Source organism: Camellia sinensis, chromosome 10 (genome assembly GCF_055761805.1).
Source record: "Camellia sinensis isolate YWXY chromosome 10, ASM5576180v1, whole genome shotgun sequence".
NCBI classification, from domain to species: domain Eukaryota; kingdom Viridiplantae; phylum Streptophyta; class Magnoliopsida; order Ericales; family Theaceae; genus Camellia; species Camellia sinensis.
Genome location: NC_138970.1, coordinates 8800254 through 8824016, shown reverse-complemented (window position 1 = coordinate 8824016; position 23763 = coordinate 8800254). Strand labels below are relative to the sequence as shown.

At 34.2% G+C, this 23763-nt stretch overlaps 3 protein-coding genes across 13 annotated transcripts; 1 reads left to right on the top strand and 2 right to left on the bottom strand.

Annotated features, from left to right (window-relative positions):
- The first annotated feature begins 3488 nt into the window (after positions 1–3488).
- Positions 3489–7853, top strand: LOC114312104 (protein N-terminal glutamine amidohydrolase). Of its 2 annotated transcripts, none has more exons than XM_082890839.1 (6): positions 3489–3840; positions 5421–5526; positions 6487–6564; positions 6683–6810; positions 7024–7148; positions 7407–7853. In XM_082890839.1, the coding sequence occupies exons 1-6, from the start codon at positions 3755–3757 to the stop codon at positions 7562–7564; spliced, it is 681 nt and encodes a 226-aa protein (XP_082746965.1). In that variant the 5' UTR covers positions 3489–3754; the 3' UTR covers positions 7565–7853. The 2 variants fall into 2 exon arrangements, with proteins under 2 accessions (XP_082746965.1, XP_082746966.1); XM_082890840.1 differs by having other exon boundaries at positions 3511–3840; positions 7384–7853.
- Positions 7854–10582: 2729 nt separating this feature from the next.
- On the bottom strand, positions 10583–11293 carry LOC145800122 (uncharacterized). Its single transcript, XM_082889763.1, has 2 exons — positions 10852–11293; positions 10583–10617 (listed from the first exon to the last, which is right to left on the bottom strand). Exons 1-2 carry the CDS (start codon positions 11291–11293, stop codon positions 10583–10585), a joined length of 477 nt encoding a protein of 158 aa, XP_082745889.1.
- Positions 11294–18626: 7333 nt separating this feature from the next.
- On the bottom strand, positions 18627–23530 carry LOC114312105 (uncharacterized). Of its 10 annotated transcripts, none has more exons than XR_014341613.1 (8): positions 21885–22994; positions 21420–21476; positions 21020–21092; positions 19777–19898; positions 19442–19598; positions 19303–19350; positions 19128–19223; positions 18627–19009 (listed from the first exon to the last, which is right to left on the bottom strand). XR_014341613.1 is itself a non-coding variant. In XM_082890829.1 (8 exons), exons 4-8 carry the CDS (start codon positions 21602–21604, stop codon positions 19201–19203), a joined length of 687 nt encoding a protein of 228 aa, XP_082746955.1. In that variant the 5' UTR covers positions 21605–21762; positions 21885–22008; positions 23026–23176; positions 23286–23526; the 3' UTR covers positions 18627–19200. The 10 variants fall into 10 exon arrangements, 7 of the variants coding, with proteins under 7 accessions (XP_082746955.1, XP_082746951.1, XP_082746957.1 ...); XM_082890829.1 differs by adding exons at positions 23026–23176; positions 23286–23526 and having other exon boundaries at positions 18627–19350; positions 21420–21762; positions 21885–22008; XM_082890825.1 differs by having other exon boundaries at positions 19128–19204; positions 21885–22996.
- Between the last annotated feature and the right edge of the window lie 233 nt (positions 23531–23763).

Below are 23763 nucleotides of genomic sequence, written 5' to 3'. Positions count from 1 at the left end.
AGAAAAGTCTTTACAGTACTCCACAGCAGTCTAAAACCAGGACCAGCATTGATGATAAACATTTGGTGAAGAGTTTTAGGGTAATTGTCACCATCCATCTTCTGGAGCCGCATTACAAGGTCACGTGCACCCTTGGTAAAATTTTTCAAACCCACCCCTCAACCAATCTCTCTCTCACCCACGGCACTCACAACCCACACTCACACACACACCCACGGGATTGACAGACACACACATGCACTTTCTGATGCAAAATTGTTTTTTTTATTTTTTTAATCACCCCACTTCCTCTCTCTTTGGTTCCTTTTTCTCTCCCCCAGAACCACTTTAATCATCTCCCTCATTTACCTTCCTTTATTCCCCCGTTCATCCATTTTTTTATTATTCTTCTTTTTATTTTTCTTATTATTCTTTGCACCCAAACCAACCAACAATAAATAAATAAAAATAAAAAATAAAAAAAAATAAAAATAAAAAAATACAGATTTGCACAACAACTTTGTTTTATTTATATTAAGGATCCACCCTGATCACCGTTCTCCACAAAAAAAAAACAAAAGATTTGCACAAAAACAAAAAAAAAAAAAAAAAAAAAAAAGAAGCAGAAGAAGCAGGAAGATCTGCACACAAACTTCTTTTATTCATGTCGGGGCTCCTCCCGTTCACCATTTTTACATCAAAAAAAAAAAAAAACAAACAAAAAAAAAAAAAAAAAAAAAAAAAAATTGCAAACAAAACAACCACACCCACAGTGGGATTTTTCTCCTCTACTCAGCCGCAGGTCTCTTCTTTTTGCCTCCGTCCTGGCCGGCCCTTGACGGTGTTGCCTCCGTGCTTCCTAGTCCACCGAGCACGTTCACTCCCTGCTCCTCCACTGCAGCATATGGCGGCCCTCCAAATCGGAACATCACGGTGGTCTTCCGCTTCAGCTCCTTGTTTTCTGCCCTTAGCACGCTCATCTCTGCTCGCGCATCCTTATACATGCGTTGGAGCAGAGCATGCTGGGAGGTTAACTGCTGCACCTCATTTGTCCTACTCTGCAGCCGGTTCGACAAATTTGTTACCGCCGTCATGGTTTCCACGCATGACTTCAGAGTATACTGATTAGCCTCAATATCAGTTTGCGTCGCCATTTTTTGCTCCACCGACCGCATCGGAAAGTTCAGTGGAGCAAAACCCGAGGTGTTTGGTTGCGGTTCACTGGCCACCGCACCAGTTATTTCTCTTGTGGGCTCGTTCAGTTCTGGAAAGAGCGTGAGCAGGTTCTGGGTAGCTGGACGGGAAGAAGAGGCCATGTTTTTGAGTTGCTAAGTGTTTCAGAGAAGGGTTGGTTTCCGGGTGTTTCAAGATTTGCAGAGACAAGCTCTCCGAGCGTTCAGTGGTTTCAGACTCGTATGCACAGCCTCAGCCTCAGCCTCCGTCTTATAGCCGAGGTAGCCACGCGCATCGCGCGCCTCTTGCCAACAGCCGACAAACGGGCACGCAAGCCAAGGCGCTCACGTGCCTCGCCATCATGTTCGGCACACCTTTTGATGAATTGGGCACGCCTTTTGATGGCACGCCTTTTGATAAACTTGGGCACGCCTTTTAAGGGTGCAACTTTACCAACGGTCCGACATGACCCTATAAACTGTCCCGACATTTGATTCCGGTTAGCATCCAGTGTCCTCTACAACGTTATGGCACCACCATCAGTGCCCTCTACAATGTTATGACACCACCATACAGTGTCCTCTACACCGTTATGACACCCCCTCCAGTGTCCTCTACACCGTTATGACACCCCCCTTCAGTGTCCTCTACACCGTTATGGCACCACCTTCAGTGTCCTCTACAAGTTATGACACCACCATCCAGTGTCCTCTACCACGTTATGACACCACCATTCAGTGCCTTCACCAACGGTCTGACACGACCATACAGTGTCTCCTATCTTTTTTTTTTTATTTTTTATGTATTTTCTTGTTTTGTTCCTCTCTCCAAACTCAAGTTGGTTAGTTCCTATCCTCCTTGAGTTTGCGGGGGGCTGTTAGAATTTACCATAATATATCATCACCTACCACCTCCACTCAACTCACCTACCACACACAATCACCTACTCCCCAATCCTCTCCTATATAATTAGTACCTCACCATCTGTAATTCATACCACAATCAATTGTAATATATCTACATCAATCAATAATACATACATAAATTACATAAATTCTTACAATAACATCAAACAATGTTTGCAAAAAAGATTAAAATGTAGAATTCAATGGGTCAATAAAACTACGTAAAATGCAAGTAAGTCAGCAGTGAACAGCAGCATAAGTAAATGTAGTTGGATGGCTTTCTTCATAGAGGAGTAATAGACCCAGAGATGATAAAGAAAAGCTTTCTTCTTTTTTTTTTTCTTTTTTTTTGAAAATAAAAAGAAAAAAGCTTTCTTCATTACATGCTTTTTCATGGAGACCCAAAAAAACATAAGCAAATAAAATTGAAATAATTGAAATGCAGGCTTTTCATAGCGAAAAGATAAAGTTTTTACCCAAAAAAAAAAAAAAAGAAAAGAAAAAAAAAGGATAAAGCAAAAGGGGCCCACAATGGGCCTGATGTGAGCAAAATGGGCCTTCATTTTCTTTCTGAAAAGTAGACCAACCTATGAACTGTATACATCAGTCACAACCACATTCAAGTTTGGAAATATGATCCATCACAGCTACATTCATTTTGGAAAGAAGAACTATTGGAATGTCTAAATGGAAAAGGTTGCTCATAGTATTTTATTATTAGGGGAAACTAAGGTTGGAGTATGAGAAAAAAATTGCTCATAGTATTTTATTTTATTATTTTAATGAAATTTGTACTGTATCTTACGTATTTGTAATTTTTTCTTTTTAATTCCTACCTGCATATAGTTTCCTTATTATTATTTTTTAAGTTTATGTTAGACCAAAGTTAAAAAGAGTATTTTTTACTTTTTGATTATTAATTTTTAATTTCCAAAAATACTATAAAAGAGATTTTAAATAAATTGATTATTTAAAAGTTGGGAGAGATGCGTTTTTAATTTTTAATTTTCAATTTTTACATTAATATGCTACACCAAAACATAATATAAAAATATCCTTCCTATCTCTAACTAGATTATCCAATCTAGCATAATTTGAGAGTCCCTTTTAGTGCTTCAACCCAAAGCGATTCCTTCTAGCTATTTATTTATTTATTTATTTATTTTTTGAGCTAGTTGATCTCAGTAATCTAAATCATACAATTTTCATTACTCATAATAAATTATTTATGTAAAAAATTAAATTAATTAAATATTAGTATATACAAGTTTGATCATATTTATGTTAAAAAAATTAATAATAAATATAATTTAAAAATTAAATCTTATATTTAAAAAAAAAATAAACGTGATCTTAACAAGTGAAGACATGATCTGCCCAACTTAAGTTTTACATGAAAAATTTATTAAAAAAAAAAAATACTAAAAATTTAACAATACACATAATTGAGATGGACCAACAGGAGCCCAAATTTTCCACGAGCCCAAGTATGTAAAAATTTCCATTTTTTTGATAATTGCGAGAACGACATCGCATAAAGAAAGATCCTTCATACCCACCATTGCCGTGTCCTTTATGTGATCCCCAACTCAAACCCTGCAAAAATACAGTTCTTCGGAGAATTTAATGTGTGTGTGTTGTGAATTTTCTGAACAACAAATCATATACGACAAACAAACATATATATATATATACAGATGACGACTTCGAATTTGGATTTTCAATCAGAAATCACTATTGCTCCATTGAACTCGTCCCAGTTTCATCATACCCCTTTCTACTGGTACTCTCTCTCTCTACAACTGGAAAATATGCACACATGTTACGGGAATTTAGTTTTGAGCTGTATATATATATATATATATATATGTATATATACTAGGGTTAAGTTTAAATGCGATTTGCACATAACCTTTTTGCTCAAATGCCTCTTTCAGGGATCGTTTTTTTTTTTCTTTTTTTTTTTTTCAACTTTGTTATTAAGCTTATTTACAATTACTGCTTTTGTTTGGAATTAGTTATATGTAAGTTGTGTTCTGCCCAAAATTTATCTATGTTGATGCTGCCTAATAAGCAGTAATTCTCACATATAATATGGGTTCACATCAATTGTATTTTTTTTATTACATTTTTTTTCCATTAATAAACAATGAGCAATGCTACGACACTTAAAATCTTACTAACAATCTTACTAAAAGCATCCAGGTCCAAACATCATTTGAGGTTTAAATATTATTATTTTTTTAACAATCAATCACATTTGACTATTTGTATTTTTAGTAAGATTTTTAGTAAGATTGTTAGTACGTGTAAAATTATTCATAAACAAATGCTTGTTAATCTGTGAATTGGGGTCTTGTCCGACTGAGTTTCATCATCTTGCCTAAACCCAATTGGTGTTAGGGAAGAGTTTGCCTAAAACTAAATGGTGTTAGGGAAGATTTCAATAATATCTTATATGGTATTCGATATCACGTCAGCACGCCTGTTTTTAGAGCAGTTGTAGTGAGCGACATTGTATACACTACATTCCCTCCCTCTCTCGGGATTCGAATCCCATGATAACCTGAATTTGATACCACTTGTTAGAGAATGCTTCACTTAATTCTTTTATAACATTTGACATTATGCCCCAACCTGTTTTTTGAGCTGTCATAGGGAGCGGTGTACTCAATATAAGGGACTAATATGTATGCATGCACTGATATTGTGGTACGTAAGCAATAAAATGCTTTGTATCTGATTTTAACCGTTTTAGAGTTTTAGTTCTGTGTAATTCTTGAGTTGAAGTTCTGGATAATATGATACATTAAACAAAGTCCTGCAGAATCCAATAATATTTAACCTTGGCTGTCGAGAAATTCTGTAACTATGTTTTACATCTCATAAGAATGAGGGGGCATGCGGACTGGCAGTGTCTCGAAATACATAAAGTTTCCAATGGTTCTATATATAATCTTAACATAAATAACCTTGGAAAAACATTCTTATCATTTGGTAAAATCCCCCTGCACCTAACTTGGAAGAAGTTATGGATGTGTCTGAGAGAGTTATAAGTCACCACATCAAAGACAAGGAGTCATTCTTTATACTGCTACCAGATATGCTTCATTATAAGATAATAAAATAGTTTTGTTTAATATATTTATTTATTTTCTTTTATTAAGTTTAATGAATAATTTTTGAAAAATAAAATAAAATAATATTCAATGCAAGAAGGTAGGCTAGATCTCTATCAAGCAAATAATCCTGAAGTTTCTTTGTCTATATTTGATTGGTTAACATGCATTGCCCGTCAGCTGTTTCTTTTTTGTATTTCCTTAATCAAGATTTTTTGGGTTGTTTTTATATTATTTTTTGTAGTGAGGAGAATGTATACTTGCTTTGCAAAAAGCTCTGCACAAGTGGGGTAGCTGATGCAGAGGGATCTGATCTATTTGTTGTTTTCATCTCCAATGAGAAGAAGCAGGTGTGTAACCTCCCATTTTTCTTATCTCATTTGTTGTGTTCCACTAGATTCTGGAGGTTCTGTGATATATTTATCATCATTCTCCTGAACTGGATTTATAATTGTCAAAGCTCTATTTGGTGGTGCAAAAATAAGACATAAAACTTCTAACTGATAAACCCAATCCTCGACTGCCTTAGCTTCATTAAAACACCATCCCAAAAACTCCATTGCACTGTTGTCATGGACGGAAAGCATCTTCCCCTCCCAACCACCCTTACAGCCATGATGACCAACACTCAACAGTTTTGGAGGCCATGTTGGTGTCTCCACTTCCTGAACAAGGATCTTCAGCTCAGGCTTTTTCCTCCAACCACCACCACGAAAGGCCCTTGATGATGATTATGCGACCCATACCCTTCGCTTAAGGCTTCCAAATCCTATTATACTTAAGTATCCATTCAATAGATGCAGCATCATATGTTGTTAAACATGTGCAATTGATGTGGTATCGTCACTTGTTGATGCATAAATAAATGTAACAAATTGCTTGATTTACTTTTCGTAATCACCCATTTTGAGTGTCAACACTTTTTTCCTGTTTCCATTTGGTGGAACTTGTCATAAACTTCTTTTAGTACTAGATTTTTGTCACTGGGGCAATTCTTCACTTAAAACCAGTTCCTATCTCGCATTGTTGTCTTCTGAAGACATCCGGATTGAATTCCAATTTTATTTTTTCATCTTCTCTTTGGAACCAGTAAGAAGGTAATAATATCATACTCAAGAAAGACTGTCTAAGCCCCCCACGTTATATGTAAAGAGCCATCAGGACTCCACTTTAGCTCTAATTGAATTTTGACAATTTCACGTGGTTTTGCTTTAGTAAACAAAAGAAAAGGCATTCAGTCATAAATGCACTATTGGGTAGATTAAATTTTTTGTAGACAAGGGTGTGCTGAACTGATGACCACCTTGCAGGTTCCACTGTGGCATCAGAAGGCCAGCCAGAGAGCTGATGGAGTTGTTCTGTGGGATTATCACGTCATCTGCATTCAGGTGACTGTTGTGTTGGTTGGAAGAGTCTTGTGAACCAGTATACTTATTTTTTGCATTAATGGTTATTAGAAACAACAATTTTGTTTACAAAATTCTGATATTGCAATGACTGTGACAGAGAAAAAAAGGTGACTCTTCTCCTCTAGTGTGGGATTTAGATTCAAGTCTTCCATTCCCATCTCCTCTGGCTTCCTATGTCTCGGAAACTATACGGCCATCTTTTCAGCTATTTTCTGAGTTTCAGAGGTAATATCTAGTCTTTCTTAGGTTGCCATTATCCTTTCATTGATATGCCTTGTCGTGGTTGATTATTCAAGGAAACTTTCTGTTGTTCTTTTCCTGTATTTTTCTTTATCACTTGATGAAAATTGATTCGTCACTTTGTGCGTTGCTAGATATCTTTAAAACCCAACTGTGAAAATATACAAGTTCATGGGAAAAACTTCTCTGTGATCTCAGGTTTTTCCGGGTTGTACATGCTCCAATATTCCTTCGTTCCTTTGCATCTGATAGAAGACACATGAAAGATTCTGTAGGAAACTGGATTGCCCAACCACCTGCATATGAAGCAATAGTTGCTGAAGGTAAATGAATGAATCAGTTAGATTTCAAATTTGTGCCTATTAATATTGAACTCACTTTCCAATTGAATTTCTGTGAATACTGATACAAGATTACTTTGTGAAAGAGATTGTAGTTTGAAATTTTGAATTGTATTTCACGTATAATTTTTCGGAAGTAAGGTGTCTAAACATATATATACTTGGAAAGTCATGCCTTTGATCATTGATTATGTCTTTTTTCCCCTCTTCCTGCTAGTTCCTCTGTTTTTACTTGTGTAGATGGAACTGTTCACAACGTGAATGAGTACATAGAAATCTCTACAGCTGGCTTGGCGAAAGATATTGGAGTTGATTTGATCGATGCAGTGCATAGTCAGAAACTTGGCGTTACGGTGAGTGAGACCCAATTGGAGGAATTTTTCTCCCTGATTTCCTGATATGACCGGTGAAACCACTCTGAGCTTGAACCTGCAATTAGGAAACATTTTAAAGTATAAGCCACTACTGCTTGTGATTGTCACTTGATGCATTCCTGTAAGTGAATGAGATCTGTTGATTGTGTTGATTCAGAATTTTTTGTTACTTCGTAAATTTTGTTTGATGGAAAATGGGTATATTGAACTCACGTGTGGTGGGTTTTGCCAATTTTCCATTGACAGTAAAATCTGTTTGTGTAATATACTACTATTGGACAAATAAATGGTTTGGTGTTCAGTTTTCGCTTTCTATTTTTGTTTTGCACAAACGAGCTGAATTGCTTTTGTTAGTCGGCCATTTTCGTTCGAAATCTGAAACAAAAGAAAGGTGAACTAAATTGGAAATGCTAAAATGGATTCCTCAAGGCCCAGGGCAGAAACAAAATGGATTAGCAAAGGATTGTTGCTGTGTCGTGTAGGCAAAACTAGGGGTGGAATTCAGGCGGGTTCGGACGGATCGATAGGTTGTTGAAGTTCAACACAAGTTATGTTGAGAGTTATCCAGGTCTGAATTGTAACCCGAGGTTATATAACCAAGCCCGACTCAAGTTAAACTTGAATTACCTGAATTTTATATAAATTTCAGATCCCCCCTCCCGTCTTTTTTGATGCAGCTAAGTTTATTAATTTGTCAAAATTAGATTCTATTTATATATATATATATATATTTTATAAAATTATTAATAGTATCAAAATAAATAATTTATATAATATAAAAGAGATGCCACTATGATGGTCTTCACAATTGCGTTGTTGAATCATGATTTGAAAAGAGAAAATTTGTTTGATTATGAGTTTTGAATTGAATTTTGAATTGAGTTTTGAATTTTTAAAATGAGTTTTAAATAAGAAAAGTTGTTTGGTTGTGAGTTTTCAAAATTTAATTAAAAAACTTATAACTTATAACTAAACACACAACTCAAAACTCTATTGAAAATTCTATTTAAAACTCATAACCAAACTCTTTTTAAAATTCAATTTAAAAAAATAATTATTGAAAAAAATAAAATTTTTATTTAAAAGATTCAAAAAATTCTGAAAATATTTTTTAATTTAAAATATTAAAAATATATATTATTTTTTGTTAAAAAAAAATATTTAGCTAGTGTTTTAAAATTACTTTTGATTGTATATTTGATTGAATTTTTTAAATTGTTTTATTTAAAAATGTTTTTTATTTTTTAAAAATTACTGTGACAAATTAATTTTTATTTAAATTTTTTTTTGTTAATTTTAAATAAATGGCCAAATAATTTGTCATTTTAGTCTAAAAAAAATAATTTATATATGTAAAAAATATAAAAAACAAATATAAATTTTTTTTTTCAAATAACATGTGGCAATTGCAAAAAAAATAAAAAATAAAAAAAAACTGTTCCGGTCAACCGGCCGGACGTTCGAAAGGATATTCGGGTGGACGATCAAGTAGACCAAAAAATTCAAAAACTGTCCAAAAGGATATCCGGGCGAACGACCAGGTAGACCAAAAAATTCAAAAACTTTCTGGTTACCAAACATGTTTTTAAATGTATTTTAAAATGTCATTTGGAATCATTTTTTTGAAAATTATAATTAAACAAAGAGTTAGAATATGAGGGTAGAATCATGATTCCAGAATGGAACCAAACAGAGTCTTAATTTTTCTTTTTATTTTTTTGCACATTTTTTATAAAACAATTATTAAAAAATCTAATTCCCAAAACAATCTTAATATGAAGCGAGGAAAATAATTACAAGCTACACAATTTTTTTATACTCAGAACTCAAATTCATCCACTCTAAAATAAAAAATTAAGAATCAACCACACATGATAATCAACCCAAAAATATCAGCAATCCTGTTTTTATTTTTATTATTTTTTAACTAATGGCTTATGTTTGCTAGACAAATAATTACAAGTTACACAATTTTTTTATACTCAGAACTCAAATTCATCCACCTTAAAATAAAAAATTAAGAATCAACCACACATGATAATCAACCCAAAAATATCAGCAATCTTGTTTTTATTTTTATTATTTAATAACTAATGGCTTACACAATTTTTTTATACTCAGAACTCAAATTCATCCACCCTAAAATAAAAAATTAAGAATCAACCACACATGATAATCAACCCAAAAATATCAGCAATCTTGTTTTTATTTTTATTGTTTTTTAACTAATGGCATATGTTTGCTAGACAAGCTGGGAAAAAAAAAAAAAACTCTTTTTTACACAATAAAATGTAAACAAAAAAATAAATTACACACGACATCTGAAGAGAAAGGAGAAATCTTAATTTTGTTGGGCAAATTCTCATTGAACTTCTATACATAATCAACTCTGATGAATCAATTTTGAAAATGAAGTTCTAAATGAACTTTGTAGGAGATTAACTCCTTTGATTCAATTTTGAAAATAAAGTTTCAAATTTCATTTGATCAATTTTGAAGATGAAATTCTTACCGAACTATGTAGGAGATCAACTCCTTCAGTGCAATTTTGCAAAATAAAATTTCAAATTTCATTTGAAAATACAAACAAACAAATGAAGAAGAGCACCCAAAAAAAAAAAAAGCATAAGAAAAGAAAAATAATGTTGAAGAAAAAGTACCAGGTGTCATTAATTTCCAAAATTACCCATGAAATAGTTTGGCCGACCATGAAAAGCATAGGGATAAAAATGGGGTAATTCTATTTCCACACACCTACTTACCTCAGTGTACATCATTTCTCAGTGCACACATTTCGTAATTTGATTATGAGTTATTGTTCTCATTTCACACACTAAATGTTCCAATCATACTCATAACTCATATGCTTACACACACCTCCTCAACCCTTTTTCCACACACCTATCCAAAATTGTATACCAACTATTTAGGCCCTATTTCGATTTAAGGCAACGCAGAGTTTTTAATCGGTGGTGTGACTGTGAAACAGAGGATCGTCCTCTCCTAGGTGCTTGAGAATAACGGACGTCCTGCCTCCAGGATTCAACAATCACCCCAAACAGATGCAGCACTGCAAACTGAATGTACAGCGAACCAGAATGTATTATCAAACTCTCACAAGATGCAAAGATGAAGAAGGATCGAAGCAGAGAAAAAGGAGAAGACTGAACACGGGGTTTTAAGTTATATCCCAAAGGAATGGAGGGTTGATATATATAGGCTTTGAGAAGTGCCTATTCCGGAATAGAAGACTGTTGTGAAGAACAGCCACCAAGTTGGAGACGCGACTGTTGGAGAGGAAGAGAAGTTACAATAATTCTTGAAATCCTTCCAAGACAGCGGTAATTTCTCAATCATAGCTGCTACCTGAAAAGACTCACTCAGAGACATACCTTCTGCATGAATTTCATGCAAGATAAGTTGTAGATCTTGGACTTGACTGATCACCGTCTTGGAATCCACCATCTTAAAATCCAGGAAGCGACCAACAACAAATTTCTTTGTTCCTGCATCTTCCGTCTTATATTTGTGATCCAAGGAATCCCACAACGTTTTTGCTGTCTTGATTGGACTATACACATTGTAAAGTGTGTTGTCCAATCCATTAAGGATATAGTTCCTGCAGAGAAAGTCTGCATGTTTCCATGCATCTACTGCAGCGACAACTTGCGCATCACTCTCATCCTCTTTCAGAGTTGGCGCATCTTCTCGTAAAAACCTTGCCAAATTCAGGGTGGTTAAATAAAATAACATCTTTTGTTGCCACCTTTTAAAATCGGTACCACTGAATTTTTCAGGTTTTTCCCCATGGTTCACTGGAACATGTCCATGACCCGGTCGTTAATTGTCTTCACAACTCTCTGCTTTTCTTCATCATGTTCACTAATCAGCCAGTAAACCCGATCGTTTTTCACAAGGGAAGGTTCAAAGCCAAAAGCTACCTATCCTTTGCAGGATATTTTCAGTTTTGTACTCTCAGTGTCTGCATGTTGTTGCATATTCGTTTTCAATTTCATTCATGTGGGGGATTGTTAGAGAAAAAATGGTTTATAACCATTAATTTCCGGTAACTTTAAGCTTTATTTAATGTAGGTCCCACACCTCGGTTTGGGTGGGTCCGAGTGGCAATACGTTCCTTGCCATGTGGTGAACAAGAATATATACTCAGGTGGTCGAAACCATTTACGAGTGAATGAGAAATTGATACCGAAGTGAGCCTCATAAACATGAAAAATGTTTTGTGTGGTTCTTTTGAGTTGGTATCCAAAACCTTGTCCCACATAGGAAACTTAGAAGAGTTTCATAGTGTTTATAAGCTCTAAGTTAGAGACCTTGGGTTGGGCCCCAAGGGGTACCCAAGTTTTGTAGGAGGAGGAGTTATGGACAAACCCAAAACCATCACCACACGCGCGCGCCGCCGCCGCCGTCCGTCCGGCCGGGTCGGGGCGGGTGTGGGTTTGGGTCTAGGCCGTCCTTTATTTTTTGCACCAAGATTATTTGAATTTTTTCAAATAATTTTCTGCAGGAAAATTCGAAATCTGAATTTTTGAATTTAAAAAATATTCGGTTGTAACTTCTCTTCCTCTCCAACAGTCGCGTCTCCAACTTGGTGGCTGTTCTTCACAACAGTCTTCTATTCCGGAATAGGCACTTCTCAAAGCCTATATATATCAACCCTCCATTCCTTTGGGATATAACTTAAAAACCCGTAATTGTCTTCACAACTCTCTGCTTTTCTTCATCTTCATCTTGCATCTTTTGTGAGTTCGAAAATACAATCTGGTTCGTAGTACATTCAGTTTGCTGTGCTGCATCTGTTTGGGGGTGATTGTTGAATCCTGGAGGCAGGACGTCCGTTATTCTCAAGCACCTAGGAGAGGACGAATTTCTGTCTTAAAGACACAGTGTCCAAACACTGGCCTCAATCACAAATTTATTCTTAGTTTGATTCTGCAGAAAAGTTGTAAGTTCTGTCTTGATATATAATTTGTTTTATTATTTTGTTTAGAATAAAATTCTGTTTTTTTTATTTTGTTTTGTTTTTAATGTTCTGTAAATTCGTTATTCATTGAAGTGAGGTTTTTCAGTTTAAGACACATTTCTAATAGATGGAACTTCAATGAATGTGTTTGAACTAGACCTTGTTTTTCTAGGGAGTAATCAAGATGATGATATTGTGAAACAAGTTTGATTTAGTGGCAAAACCATCATTCAAGACAGGGAGGGAGAGTTAGAGAAGTTGGATTTACTGACCCAAATGGGTGAATGTAAGATTCGTGGTGGTGGTGGATCAATGGATAAGGAGGTGATGATGGGGAGTTTGATGTTTCCGAAGAAGAGTTTGGATGATCAGAGGCAAAAGGTGATGAATATGATTGATATGATCAGTGGGAAAGAGAATGTGGAAATCAACAGAGAATCACAATTGATGCAAGTGATTGAGAATTTGAAGATAGAATTGGAGGTTGTGAAGAAGATGAACTTTGAATAGGAGATGGAATTGGGGATTTCTTAGTTCATAGCAAAACAATGATTCCTTTGATTTTAAGATGGTTCCATGGATTTCAATGGTTTTCCCCTCTCTCTCTCTCTCTCTCTCTCTCTCTCTCTCTCTCTCTCTAAATTAGGATTTTTTTTTTTTACTCAAAAATGTGCATTGAGATTTTTTTTTTAAAAAAAAAAGACGTGTATATAGAAAATTTAAATTTAATATTAAGAGTATATTTTGATGTCCATTATAGTCATTTTATTTTAGGGTATAATTGTCATTAAAATAATATTTCATTAAGTGTGTGCACTAAGATAAGTAGGTGTGTGGAAATAGAATTTTCCCTTGTCTAGAGACTGTGTATTCCACCCCCCCTCAGGATATGATAGTCTCACATATTGGGGACTAAAAGTTCGGTTAGACTATTAGTCCAACTTACTATTTTTTAACAAAACAACGGACATATCAATATGGTGGACATGGAGTCCAATTCCCTTTCCAATCCCTTCAAACAAACACGCCATTAGTGTGATAAAATGAACAGTAAAGTGTGAGCCTTGTTCTAGCTGAAATTGCTTGGAACTTGACACTTGCATTCTTGAACCTTCCCTTCCCATGAGATGCAAAGGGAGCTTCTAGAGTTTCCTTGGCGGCAAAAGCTTCGATCATCATCAAACCATGACAACCAGTCTTGGCATCTCCCGTGGAGAAAGTGAGGTTGTAGAACTTGTAGGGATTGTTCTTATGACTTGAGCAATGACACTTTCTCTCTCTCCAAACAGTTCGATCATGGCGAGTCCACAAGGGACAAAGAAGGGTTTTGAGTCTATGTATTTGACTGGTTTGAGGGACTCAATGATACATCCCGATAGTGGTGAAATGAGGTCTTGTTTTTTGGGAAGGAGGACACCAGTTGAGTTCTTGAACACATGAAGACCAATTTCAAATCCACTGGTTTTTACTAGGTTACTTGCATTTGGAAAAAGAAAATTAAGTTTAAAAAAATTAAATAAAAGTAGTAATAATAGTATGTGCCATAATTTCGAGGGTTTGGTGAGGCAAGGAGTACAAATGTGAGGCTTAGGCTTCATCACTTGGCGACTACTACAAAGTGATGAAATGAAAGATAAGGTTTGAATTTTTAATTAAAGATAAATTGTACTTTTTAATTGCATGTATCAGTATATATTATTGATTTAATCAAATTTACTTTAAATTTAGGGGTAATTACACCCCAGTGGAATTTTGAATTTTGTTTTATATTCATGAAAAGTTTTATAATTTTAATTATTAATAATTATAATTTTTTTATTGATTTGTAATTATTTTTTCAAAATGTTAATGATGTGATATTTTTCCTTAAATTTAAACTCCTATTTTAATATGGTCCTCCCAACACTTACACTTTAAAATTTAAATAAATTTTTTTGGGTTAATTAGTAGAAGAATAATTACAAATATAATAAATATTACATCAAATAAATCATTAGCCTAACAATAACTAAAAAGTTAATAATAACCTCAAATGGCTCAACAACTACTAGCTATATACAACTATGGAGAATTAAACACTACCACAGCGTGTATTAAACTCCTTTTCATAGTATTTGAACTTGAGACCTCACACTATAAAAAGGTGCTACACAATCACTAGGTCAAAAGCTTTGATTGAATAAAAGTTAACAATGGAAGGTCAATTTGGGTTTATGCCTGGTAGGTCAACAATGGAAGCGATCTATCGTTTGAGGAGAGTAATAGAAAAGTATAAAGAAAAGAAAAGAGACATTCATATGGTGTTTATCAACCTTGAGAAAGCATATGACAGAGTGCCCCAAGATATAATATGGTGGGCGTTAGAGAAGAAATGGGTGACAAAAGGCTACATTGACGTGATTAGGGACATGTATGAAGGGGTGGTGACCACTATTAGATCGCCAGCTGGAGAAACAAATGAATTTCCTATCACTGTAGGGTTACACCAAGGATCTACCTTAAGTCCTTATCTTTTTGCTTTAGTTATGGACGAGTTGACGATAAATATTCAGGATGACGTGCCATGGTGTATGCTTTTTGCAGACGATATTGTGTTAGTGGATGAGACTAGAGGAGGAGTTAACACAAAGTTGGAGATCTGGAGAAAAGCTCTTGAATCTAAAGGATTTCGGATAAGCAGAACTAAGATAGAGTACATGGAGTGTAAATTTAGTAACAGTAACAATGAAAGCGAGGAGAAGTAAAGATTGAGAGTGTAAATTTAGTAACAGTAACAATGAAAGCGAGGAGAAGTAAAGATTGAGAACCAAGAACTGTCTAAGAGTGAACATTTTCGTTATTTAGGGTCGATTATCACAACAGCGGAAGAGATTGATGCAGATGTGACCCATAGGATTAAGGCAGGATGGTGTAAGTGGAGAAGTGCGTCTGGGGTATTGTGCGATAAACGAATACCCACTAGACTAAAAGGTAAGTTTTATAGAACGGCTATTAGACCAGCTATGTTGTATGGGACGGAGTGTTGGGCAACCAAGAAACAACATGTAGATAAGATGAGTGTGGCTGAGAAGAGGATGCTAAGGTGGATGTGTGGTAAGACTAGACAGGACAGGATTAGGAATGAGTGTATTCGGGAATGGGTAGGAGTAGCACCGATAGAAGATAAATTGAGAGAGAATCGTTTGAGATGGTTTGGTCATATTCAACGGAGACCAACAGAGGCAGTAGTGAAGAGATACGATGCTGTAACAGTAGATGGAAGTGTTAGGGGACGGGGTAGGCCTAGATTAACGTTGACTAGCGTTATAAATAGAGATATGAATCTACTTAATTTGACTAATGAAATGGCCTTTGATAGGGCCGCGTAGAGAAGAAGGATTCATGTAGCCGACCCCATTTGATGGGACTTAAGGCTTGGTTTGGTATATAAGGAATCAAAATAAAATTTGAATAAAACTTAAAAGGAAAAAGTGCTTACCGTTATTTATGAGTTTTTTTGGCTGATATTTATTAGCCAATAAATAAATCAAGCATAAAAATATAGCAAATTTGGCTCCCAAAAAATATAGCAAATTTGGCTCCCATAAAATTTGATTTAAACAATATTTAGTTTCCTTTTTATAAGTAATTCATTAGTCGTATGAATAAAAAATGACATTATCAAAATTTTAAAGTGTTTACACCTGTGTTTTCACATAATTTGCATTATTTTTGGTTCCTTTAATACCCATTTTCGGTCAATTTTACTTAACATAAATAAGCGAATAGTTTAAATTAAAAATAAATTTAAAAATTAAAGTTTAAATTAATAACGTTAAAAATTAAAAATTTATTTTATTATAATAGTCAAACTCTATAATTTTTGTTTATTTGTAATTTCTCATTCCTTTTATGTTTACAATAATGTTTTGAAAGTTGAACCGTTGAGCAAATTAAAAAAGGGACCGGATTAAGGAATCTTGGAAGTTTGCTCTGTTGCTGGTTGCATTCTGCTTTTGGAATGAAATCTTTGAGATAAGGTTTTTGTTTACTCTTTGGTTGGTATCTCAGTGTTGTTCTAGTGGTGGGTTGGACTGTTTGGGAATATTTGCTAACGTTTATATTTATAAAATATTTAAAATTTATAAAAATTGGTTTAGTTTTTGTTTTTATTTTTAAAAAGTTGTAAGTACAAAAAAGTTGATTTCGTTTTCTATTTATTTATTTATTTTCATTTCTTCTTCTTTCTTTCACCTTTTTTTTTATTACCACCCATTACTCTTCTATCCCGATCTATCCTTGCTTTAATTTTATTTATTAAATATATTTATATAATTTAATTTTTCTAATATAATAAAACTAAAATATCAAAATATAACATTTAATATTCATCTTCACTTATTTACATATTTTTATTCCAGTTAATTATAAATTATTATCTATATTATATTATATTATATTATCTTTAATTTTTTATTTTTAAAGTTACAAAGCTAGCCTATCCCCCATGGATATGATATGGGATGGGAGTGGTGGACAACTAATTCGTTCTAAATTTGTGTCGTTGCCATTCCTTCTCATGGCTATCAGCTACCATCACCAATAATGACTTCATTCGTCAACTACCTTCAACCATCACATCCCCCAACTGCTAACCACCTTCCATTGCCACCAACCACCTCTTATTGGTGGTAACCATTTTTAGCCACCACTTTTTATTAAAAACTACTTTCAACTATCACTTTAGGCAGCTGCCGGCCATCATGGCTGACCATTGATAATTACTTTCGACTAACATTTTTGTGGCCAATAACCACCTCTAGCCATTGTCAACTGCCTCTTACTGGTGACAACCACTTTTAGCCATTACCTCTCGTTACCAACAACCACCTTAGCCTATCATCGACAATCATCTTTTGTAGCCTCCATTTTCACTTGTTTTCAAAATAAAATTTTAAAATGCTTATGTACCAAACATGTTTTTTGTTTTCATTTTTACTGAAAATAAGCATAAACGTGTTTAATATTTTTTATAAATAAAAAATAATAAACTATAAACTTTTCCAAATAGTACCATAGGTCATGTTTGTTTTGCAGATTAGGGGTGGAATTGGAATAGTAAGGAGGTTAGTCCCTCTATAGCTTATTTGGTGGCTTCTTTGTGGAGGGGGATTGCTACTCCAAGTAGAGTATTACTTCCACACACCCCAACAGGATTAAGTTGCCCTCATATGGGCTGAGATTGAAAAAATAGTATGGGGATTAGGATGCACTTTTCTTTTTCTTTTTTTTTTCTTTTTATTTTTTATTTTTTGTTTTTTTTTAAACCAAAGCGCAACTTATTATCTGTAAAAAAATTATATTTGTTTTAGAATTTTTTTTAATATAGAAATATTTTATTTTTATTTTTTATAAAAATTATTTAACAATTCCATCACTAATCATCTCTCCCATTATCATTAAAACAAACACACTTTTACTTAATTCATTCACTAACAATTCTCACATTAACAATCTCTTCATTAACTATCCCCTCACTAACAATCTCATCCACCCTAATCTGCCAAACAAATGTGACCTTAGTTTTTTGTTTTGTTTTGATTGTTTTCTCATCAACCTATCAATTTTTAATGTTGTACTAGTAAATGATTGGGTTTACTCTTCGGAACCAATGTAGTTGGAATCTTCAGTTTCACTTTGATGCTTTTGCACTATCTTCTTTATTCATTGCTGAAAATTAGGCTTTCAACACTATAGGTACTAAAAACGTCGCTAATTCTTTTTGTGACGTTTAGTACAAAATGCCGACAACGTGGCCGTCGCTATAGTTTTATGGCGTTTGAAAAGCGTCGCTGTATTAGTATAAGTGGCGTTTCTAAACGCCGCCAAATGTCCTACTCTAACAATACTGTGACGTCATTATGATTTTAGCGACGTTTTTAAAACGCCGTCATGTTTTTCTAATTTTAAAAATTCTAACCGTTATAGTGGCGTTTTAGAAACGCCGTCTTATCTTTTTTTTTGTTTTGTTTTGTTGAAATTGTGCTAATTTTATGTGATTGAACTAAAAGAACACCTGTAATAAAACTAAACAGCACTAATATGAAATAACAACTCCCATTCAAATAGCAAATACAACATTAATTTACTTTCCCATTCAATTTAATATCCAATCACCATTACCCACCAAATAACATATCCAAAAATTGAATTTACAATTCTTAATCAAAAAATTACTACCTTATATACAAAGCCACAAAATAACATTAACCTCTTCTCTCTCACCACTCCCCCATTTAACACAAAAAATAAGAAGAAAGTGAACCAAAACACCCAACCTCCCAGTCAGATCAGAGGAAAAAAAGAAAAAAGAAGAAATAAAAATCCAAAGGATTTTAACACAAAAAATAAGAAGAAAGTGAACCAAAACACCAGCCCCCATCCATCCTTCATTGTCATTTTGAATCGCTCTCCATGCTGCTTTCCATGGCCTTCAATCCTCTCGGTCTCTGCCAATCGTAAAACATAATAATAATAAAAACAAAGCCAAAAAAAGATGTGCAGTGAATAGATAACAAAAATAAATATGAGAAGTTCAAGCTACTGAATGTTATTTTAAATAGTCACCCTTCCCAGTTTATAGCAGTGCGGACCACATGGTATATTTTCCTCATCTGGGAAGCTCCATGAAAGTTGTTTCTCAGCTTGACAATTGATAAATTACTGAATAAAAAGCCCTCAGCAATAGCAGACAACTACAATTTTTATAACAATGATAACCAAAATCAAGCAACCAACTTACTGGAAAGACAAGATCCTGGGAACATCCATGCAGCCTACAATCAAAGAGCTGCCAACAAAAACAGCAAGAGTACAGAGGCAGTTATAGGACAATGGCACTAAACAACATAGAGAATTAGAAAGCATGAAATGGTGCTTACAAGACATCGACGACAAAATAGGTTGTCAAAAGAATCAAGAGCTGCTTCAAGATCTTTATCAAGAAATGAATTCCCAGGGCCCTCCACAGAATTCTCTCCCTTACTAAGAACTTCGTATATCTCTCCTGTATGAGATGTTTGATGGTGGTTCATATCTCTGTCAAGCCAGCACAAAACAAATGTGAAACAGCTGGACCAGAGTTTTCACTATGACTAGTTTTATTAGATAAAAATGGGAGAAGACTGAGTAGCACCACAGAAAAGCAAAAACATTTATTCAATAGACACTAGAATTAAGACCAACGTAAGTCTCACATGAAGGGCATACTGAATACCGTGATTTCAGAAGGTTTTCTGGAAAAACACTGCACCAATGCGTCCAATGCAGCATCAGATAAACCAACTTCTTTGATGGCCATTCTAGAAAAACGAAATTGAAGGGATCAAAAAAAAGGAACTGCAAGAACATTCACAAATATTTACTTGTTTATGCAGTCTGTTAATAAGAAACAAGTAAATATCAGATAGCACAACACTAATAATTTCAAATCTCAAACATATAAACGTCAAAGCTAGATCATTTGCTAAGGTTTGTCAAAAAACTAGATTAAGAATTTAAAAATAAATAATAGATGCGAGTCTGTGACACACATCTGCACTAGCTTAGAGAAGATTTCAGGGGGAAGGTATTCAAAATCCTTGAATAATGATCTGAAAATGCCTACATTTAATAAGAAGAAGTATTTAAAAGGTGAACAGTGAGATGACTACTAAGTGAATCCACAATCTATCATTCAATAAGAGGTTTAAGTTGTATATTAGCTCTAGGCTATTTAAAGTAATAAATCCAATTTCTGATACCCTTGTACTCCTTTCTACTAACAACACAACATCAATAAGGAAAGAAGAAGTTAAATAGCCACGGCAATGTCAAATAGTTGTAAATTGCGAGATCTCGTTCCTATATTAAACTTTCACATTTTCTCCGGATGACTCATTTTAGATATATATTCGAAAGACACAAATAAGGAAGCAAACATGCAGGAAAGATTTTTCACAATTTGCTCATGTTCAAAGACTCATCATGCAGTGTTACCATTGGAATTGTATGAATTCTAGATTTAATTATAGCAAACTAGGTTCTTAAGTTAAGAACAGAAACTTTGGTTTTTTTTCCCCCAACTGTTAAGTAATTGACAGCCAAAAACATATAAAGGATGAGCAATTACAGACAAATTTTCTTAAACAGGTTGGGTTGCTATCAACTCTAATTTAACTCAAATCCAACCCTCCATTTGCCAATCTGGAAGCTCAAGCACAGAATTATATGCACATATACAAACATGAGAGAGAGAGAGAGAGAGAGAGAGAGAGAGAGAGAGAGAGAAATAAACAAATCAAATCCAGCTGTAATGCAGGGGTTATCTAAGTCATGAGTTTACCCTTACTGGTGCAACAAGCCACCAATATGCTTTAACTTAAGGAACATGTTCAACTAACATCCAATAAGAATGTAATATACTATTCATTAAAAAGAAGAAATATAGGAGAAAGTGAAAAACATTCCAAAGCACTTACAACAAATCTCAAAAGAAGACATGATTTTCCAACTCCAGAATCTCTAATCAGCAAAAGCTTGAACAAGTAGTCACTGCAAATGACAAAAGGAATCATAACCTTCTCTTTTTAAACCCAGCTGAAAAATTACAAAACACTAAACCAGGGAATACACCTTCAACATTTAATTGAATAATATAGGCCTATGGTAAATATAAAAAAAAGAGTAATCATTTTCCACAAAACAGATATTTCCTGTAGTGAAGGAATGCTCATTTATTAATGCAAAAGCAAATATACCACATAAGAAAATATACTGAGCTCCAAAAGCAACCATAAGTTACTTATTTAGCAGTAGTACCAACATAAATGTGCAATGTCAATGAGGTAGTGCAATGGAAAAGGTGATGGTCAAACGTACCTGCATATATCACATATCATTTTCACTCTCCTTCTCCAGCTGAGTCTCTTTTTTAGCCTACTCACATGGATTAAATGATACAATGATCCCATTTCCATGCATTCAGGCACCGTGGACGGCCGAGGAGGTTTTGTGCAGGCACCAAGGAATAAAATAATTGCAAAAAAATGTATTATTTTCTTCATATCACTACACTACAATTATTTCTGATATGAACATCAAAAGAATAAAATTGAGTGTTTTTTCCATTCACAAATCCTATAGTGTAAAGTGTAAACATAATATGGCAGAGTTAAGTTGATCAAACAAATGCAGGGCATTTCCATTTGGGTGGCGTAGACGGCTGTGTGTGAAAAGAAGGAAATAAAAGAAAAGAAAAGAAAAAGTCAATCGCATGGACAAGAACAAAGTGGCGGAGGGGAAATATGAGAAGCTACGATTGCAAACAGATCAATTAAGACAAACCTAAGAATAGATATCTCATTGTAGAAGTCTTCGATGTTCTCAACAGTTAAATCTTGTTCAAGAAAAACTTTAATGGCAACATCTGTCCCATTCCAAATGCCACAAAAAACTTCTCCAAAAAACCCTAGAAGATTCAAAAAAAAAATTATGAAAGTCAAGTACCTAACACACGGGTGGATAAGAATCTTGTGTTTCATAAATTGTTTTTTAACCCCTTAATTTTTAGAAGCTAAAGTTCTTTCCTCCCCTTCAAGTTTTTTTCTATTTCTATTTTTTATTTTTTAAAAATAGATCATTAAGAGTTGTATAAAAATCACACCAAATCAAAACCTTAAATGATTATAGTCTCATTGGCAAAGCTAAAGCCAAATTTTGATTAATTACAGAGCCATTTTGCCAAATTTTTTTGTTTTTTTTTTGATCTTAGATTTGGGGAGGGATTTGTTGGGATTTTTTTGGGACTCAAGAGAAGTTCAATGTGGTGGGTTCATAGAAGCTATGGATTAATGCAAATATAGATAGGTATGCATGAAGGTAGATAGATGGATCAACATATGCTCATTGTGTAGATGAGGGTTTTTATGCTATACAACCCAGGGAAAGTAGTTTACACAGACTCTGTATGTATATATGATTTTGTCTCTGTAAAAGAATATTGTTTCTTCAATAAATTCTCTTCTTAGCTTATCATTTATACATTGATTAGGTTCTTTAATCACCAAACCAAATCTTCATCAACTGAATCAGAACTCTCTATTATTTGTTTGTTACTACCAAAAAAGTTATCAACAACTCCGATCGAGATCGAATAATTTTTTTTCCTACTTTTCGCTTCTTTTCCCTTTTTTCAAATCCATAACTACAACTATACAATAAAAAAATCCACACAAATTCACAATCCACAATGTTTTCAGAAATTAGAGCACATCAAGAATTATAGATTTTCCATTAAAGCACATAAATTAGGGACTATTCCAATTAGGAACACAAAAAATCACAATTAGGGCAAACTACATTCTTCCATTGAAATTTGTGTGTGTGTGTGTGTGTGTGAGAGAGAGAGAGAGAGAGAGAGAGAGAGAGAGAGAGAGAGAGTGAAATGAAGAGTTTCAGAGAGAAACAGAGAAACGATGGAGCTCACCTTAGTAGACGATAGTGCAGATGGTGATGGCAGTGGAGCTTCGAAATCGAAACCGATCTGAATCTCTGCGAATGATAAGCATTTAGAGAGGGTTGAGAGAGAGAGAGAGAGCTCACCTACCTTGTCGGTGCAGATGGTGATGGCGGTGGAGCTTCAAAATCAAAATCAAAATCGAAATCAGAGATTCAGATGAAATCGAAATCAAAGAAGGCGTGAGGACTCAAATTCAAAATAGCTTCGAAATTGAGAGAGAGAATCACCGAAACATAAATTTCGAAATCGAAATCGAGAGAGATGAATCGATAAACAGATTCGTTGAGGGATATTCAAAATCGAGACATTCTGTTTAGAAAATCAAAATCAAAATTAGGGCATTTTGTATAGAGAGATGAATCGATAAATAGATGAGTGAGTAAGAGATTCGAAATTTTTATGAAGGCATTCTGCTGGAAAAGATTAGGGCATCTGTTTAGAGAGAGAGAGAGCGAACGAGATACTGATGAGTGAACGAATTCACCGGCCCATATAAGGGGAGTGGACATTTGAAGGCGCTTCTAAACGCCTTCAAATATTGAAACGGTGCCGTTTCAATATTAAAGAAAACAACGCTTAAAAAACGCCGTTAAATAGGACAAAATGTGACGCTTTATAAAACGTCGTCAAAACTTATAATTCCTGTAATATTGATGGTTTTCATCTATTTTGTAAGTTGATCCTTATCAATAAAATTCTTTTTTA

Excerpts from the sequence above, each read along its gene's own strand:
- LOC114312104 (XM_082890839.1), top strand. The coding sequence starts at position 3,755 with ATGACGACTTCGAATTTGGATTTTCAATCAGAAATCACTATTGCTCCA. Across the intron at positions 6,565-6,682 it reads ATCACGTCATCTGCATTCAG|AGAAAAAAAGGTGACTCTTC; the intron begins GTGACTGTTGTG and ends TGACTGTGACAG. Across the intron at positions 7,149-7,406 it reads TGAAGCAATAGTTGCTGAAG|ATGGAACTGTTCACAACGTG; the intron begins GTAAATGAATGA and ends TTACTTGTGTAG.
- LOC145800122 (XM_082889763.1), bottom strand. The coding sequence starts at position 11,293 with ATGTTATTTTATTTAACCACCCTGAATTTGGCAAGGTTTTTACGAGAA. Across the intron at positions 10,618-10,851 it reads GAAGGATTTCAAGAATTATT|TTTGCAGTGCTGCATCTGTT; the intron begins GTAACTTCTCTT and ends CTGTACATTCAG.
- LOC114312105 (XM_082890824.1), bottom strand. The coding sequence starts at position 22,081 with ATGAAACACAAGATTCTTATCCACCCGTGTGTTAGGTACTTGACTTTC. Across the intron at positions 21,093-21,419 it reads ATGATATGTGATATATGCAG|TGACTACTTGTTCAAGCTTT; the intron begins GTACGTTTGACC and ends TGTCATTTGCAG. Across the intron at positions 19,599-19,776 it reads GAAAACCTTCTGAAATCACG|AGATATGAACCACCATCAAA; the intron begins GTATTCAGTATG and ends CTGGCTTGACAG.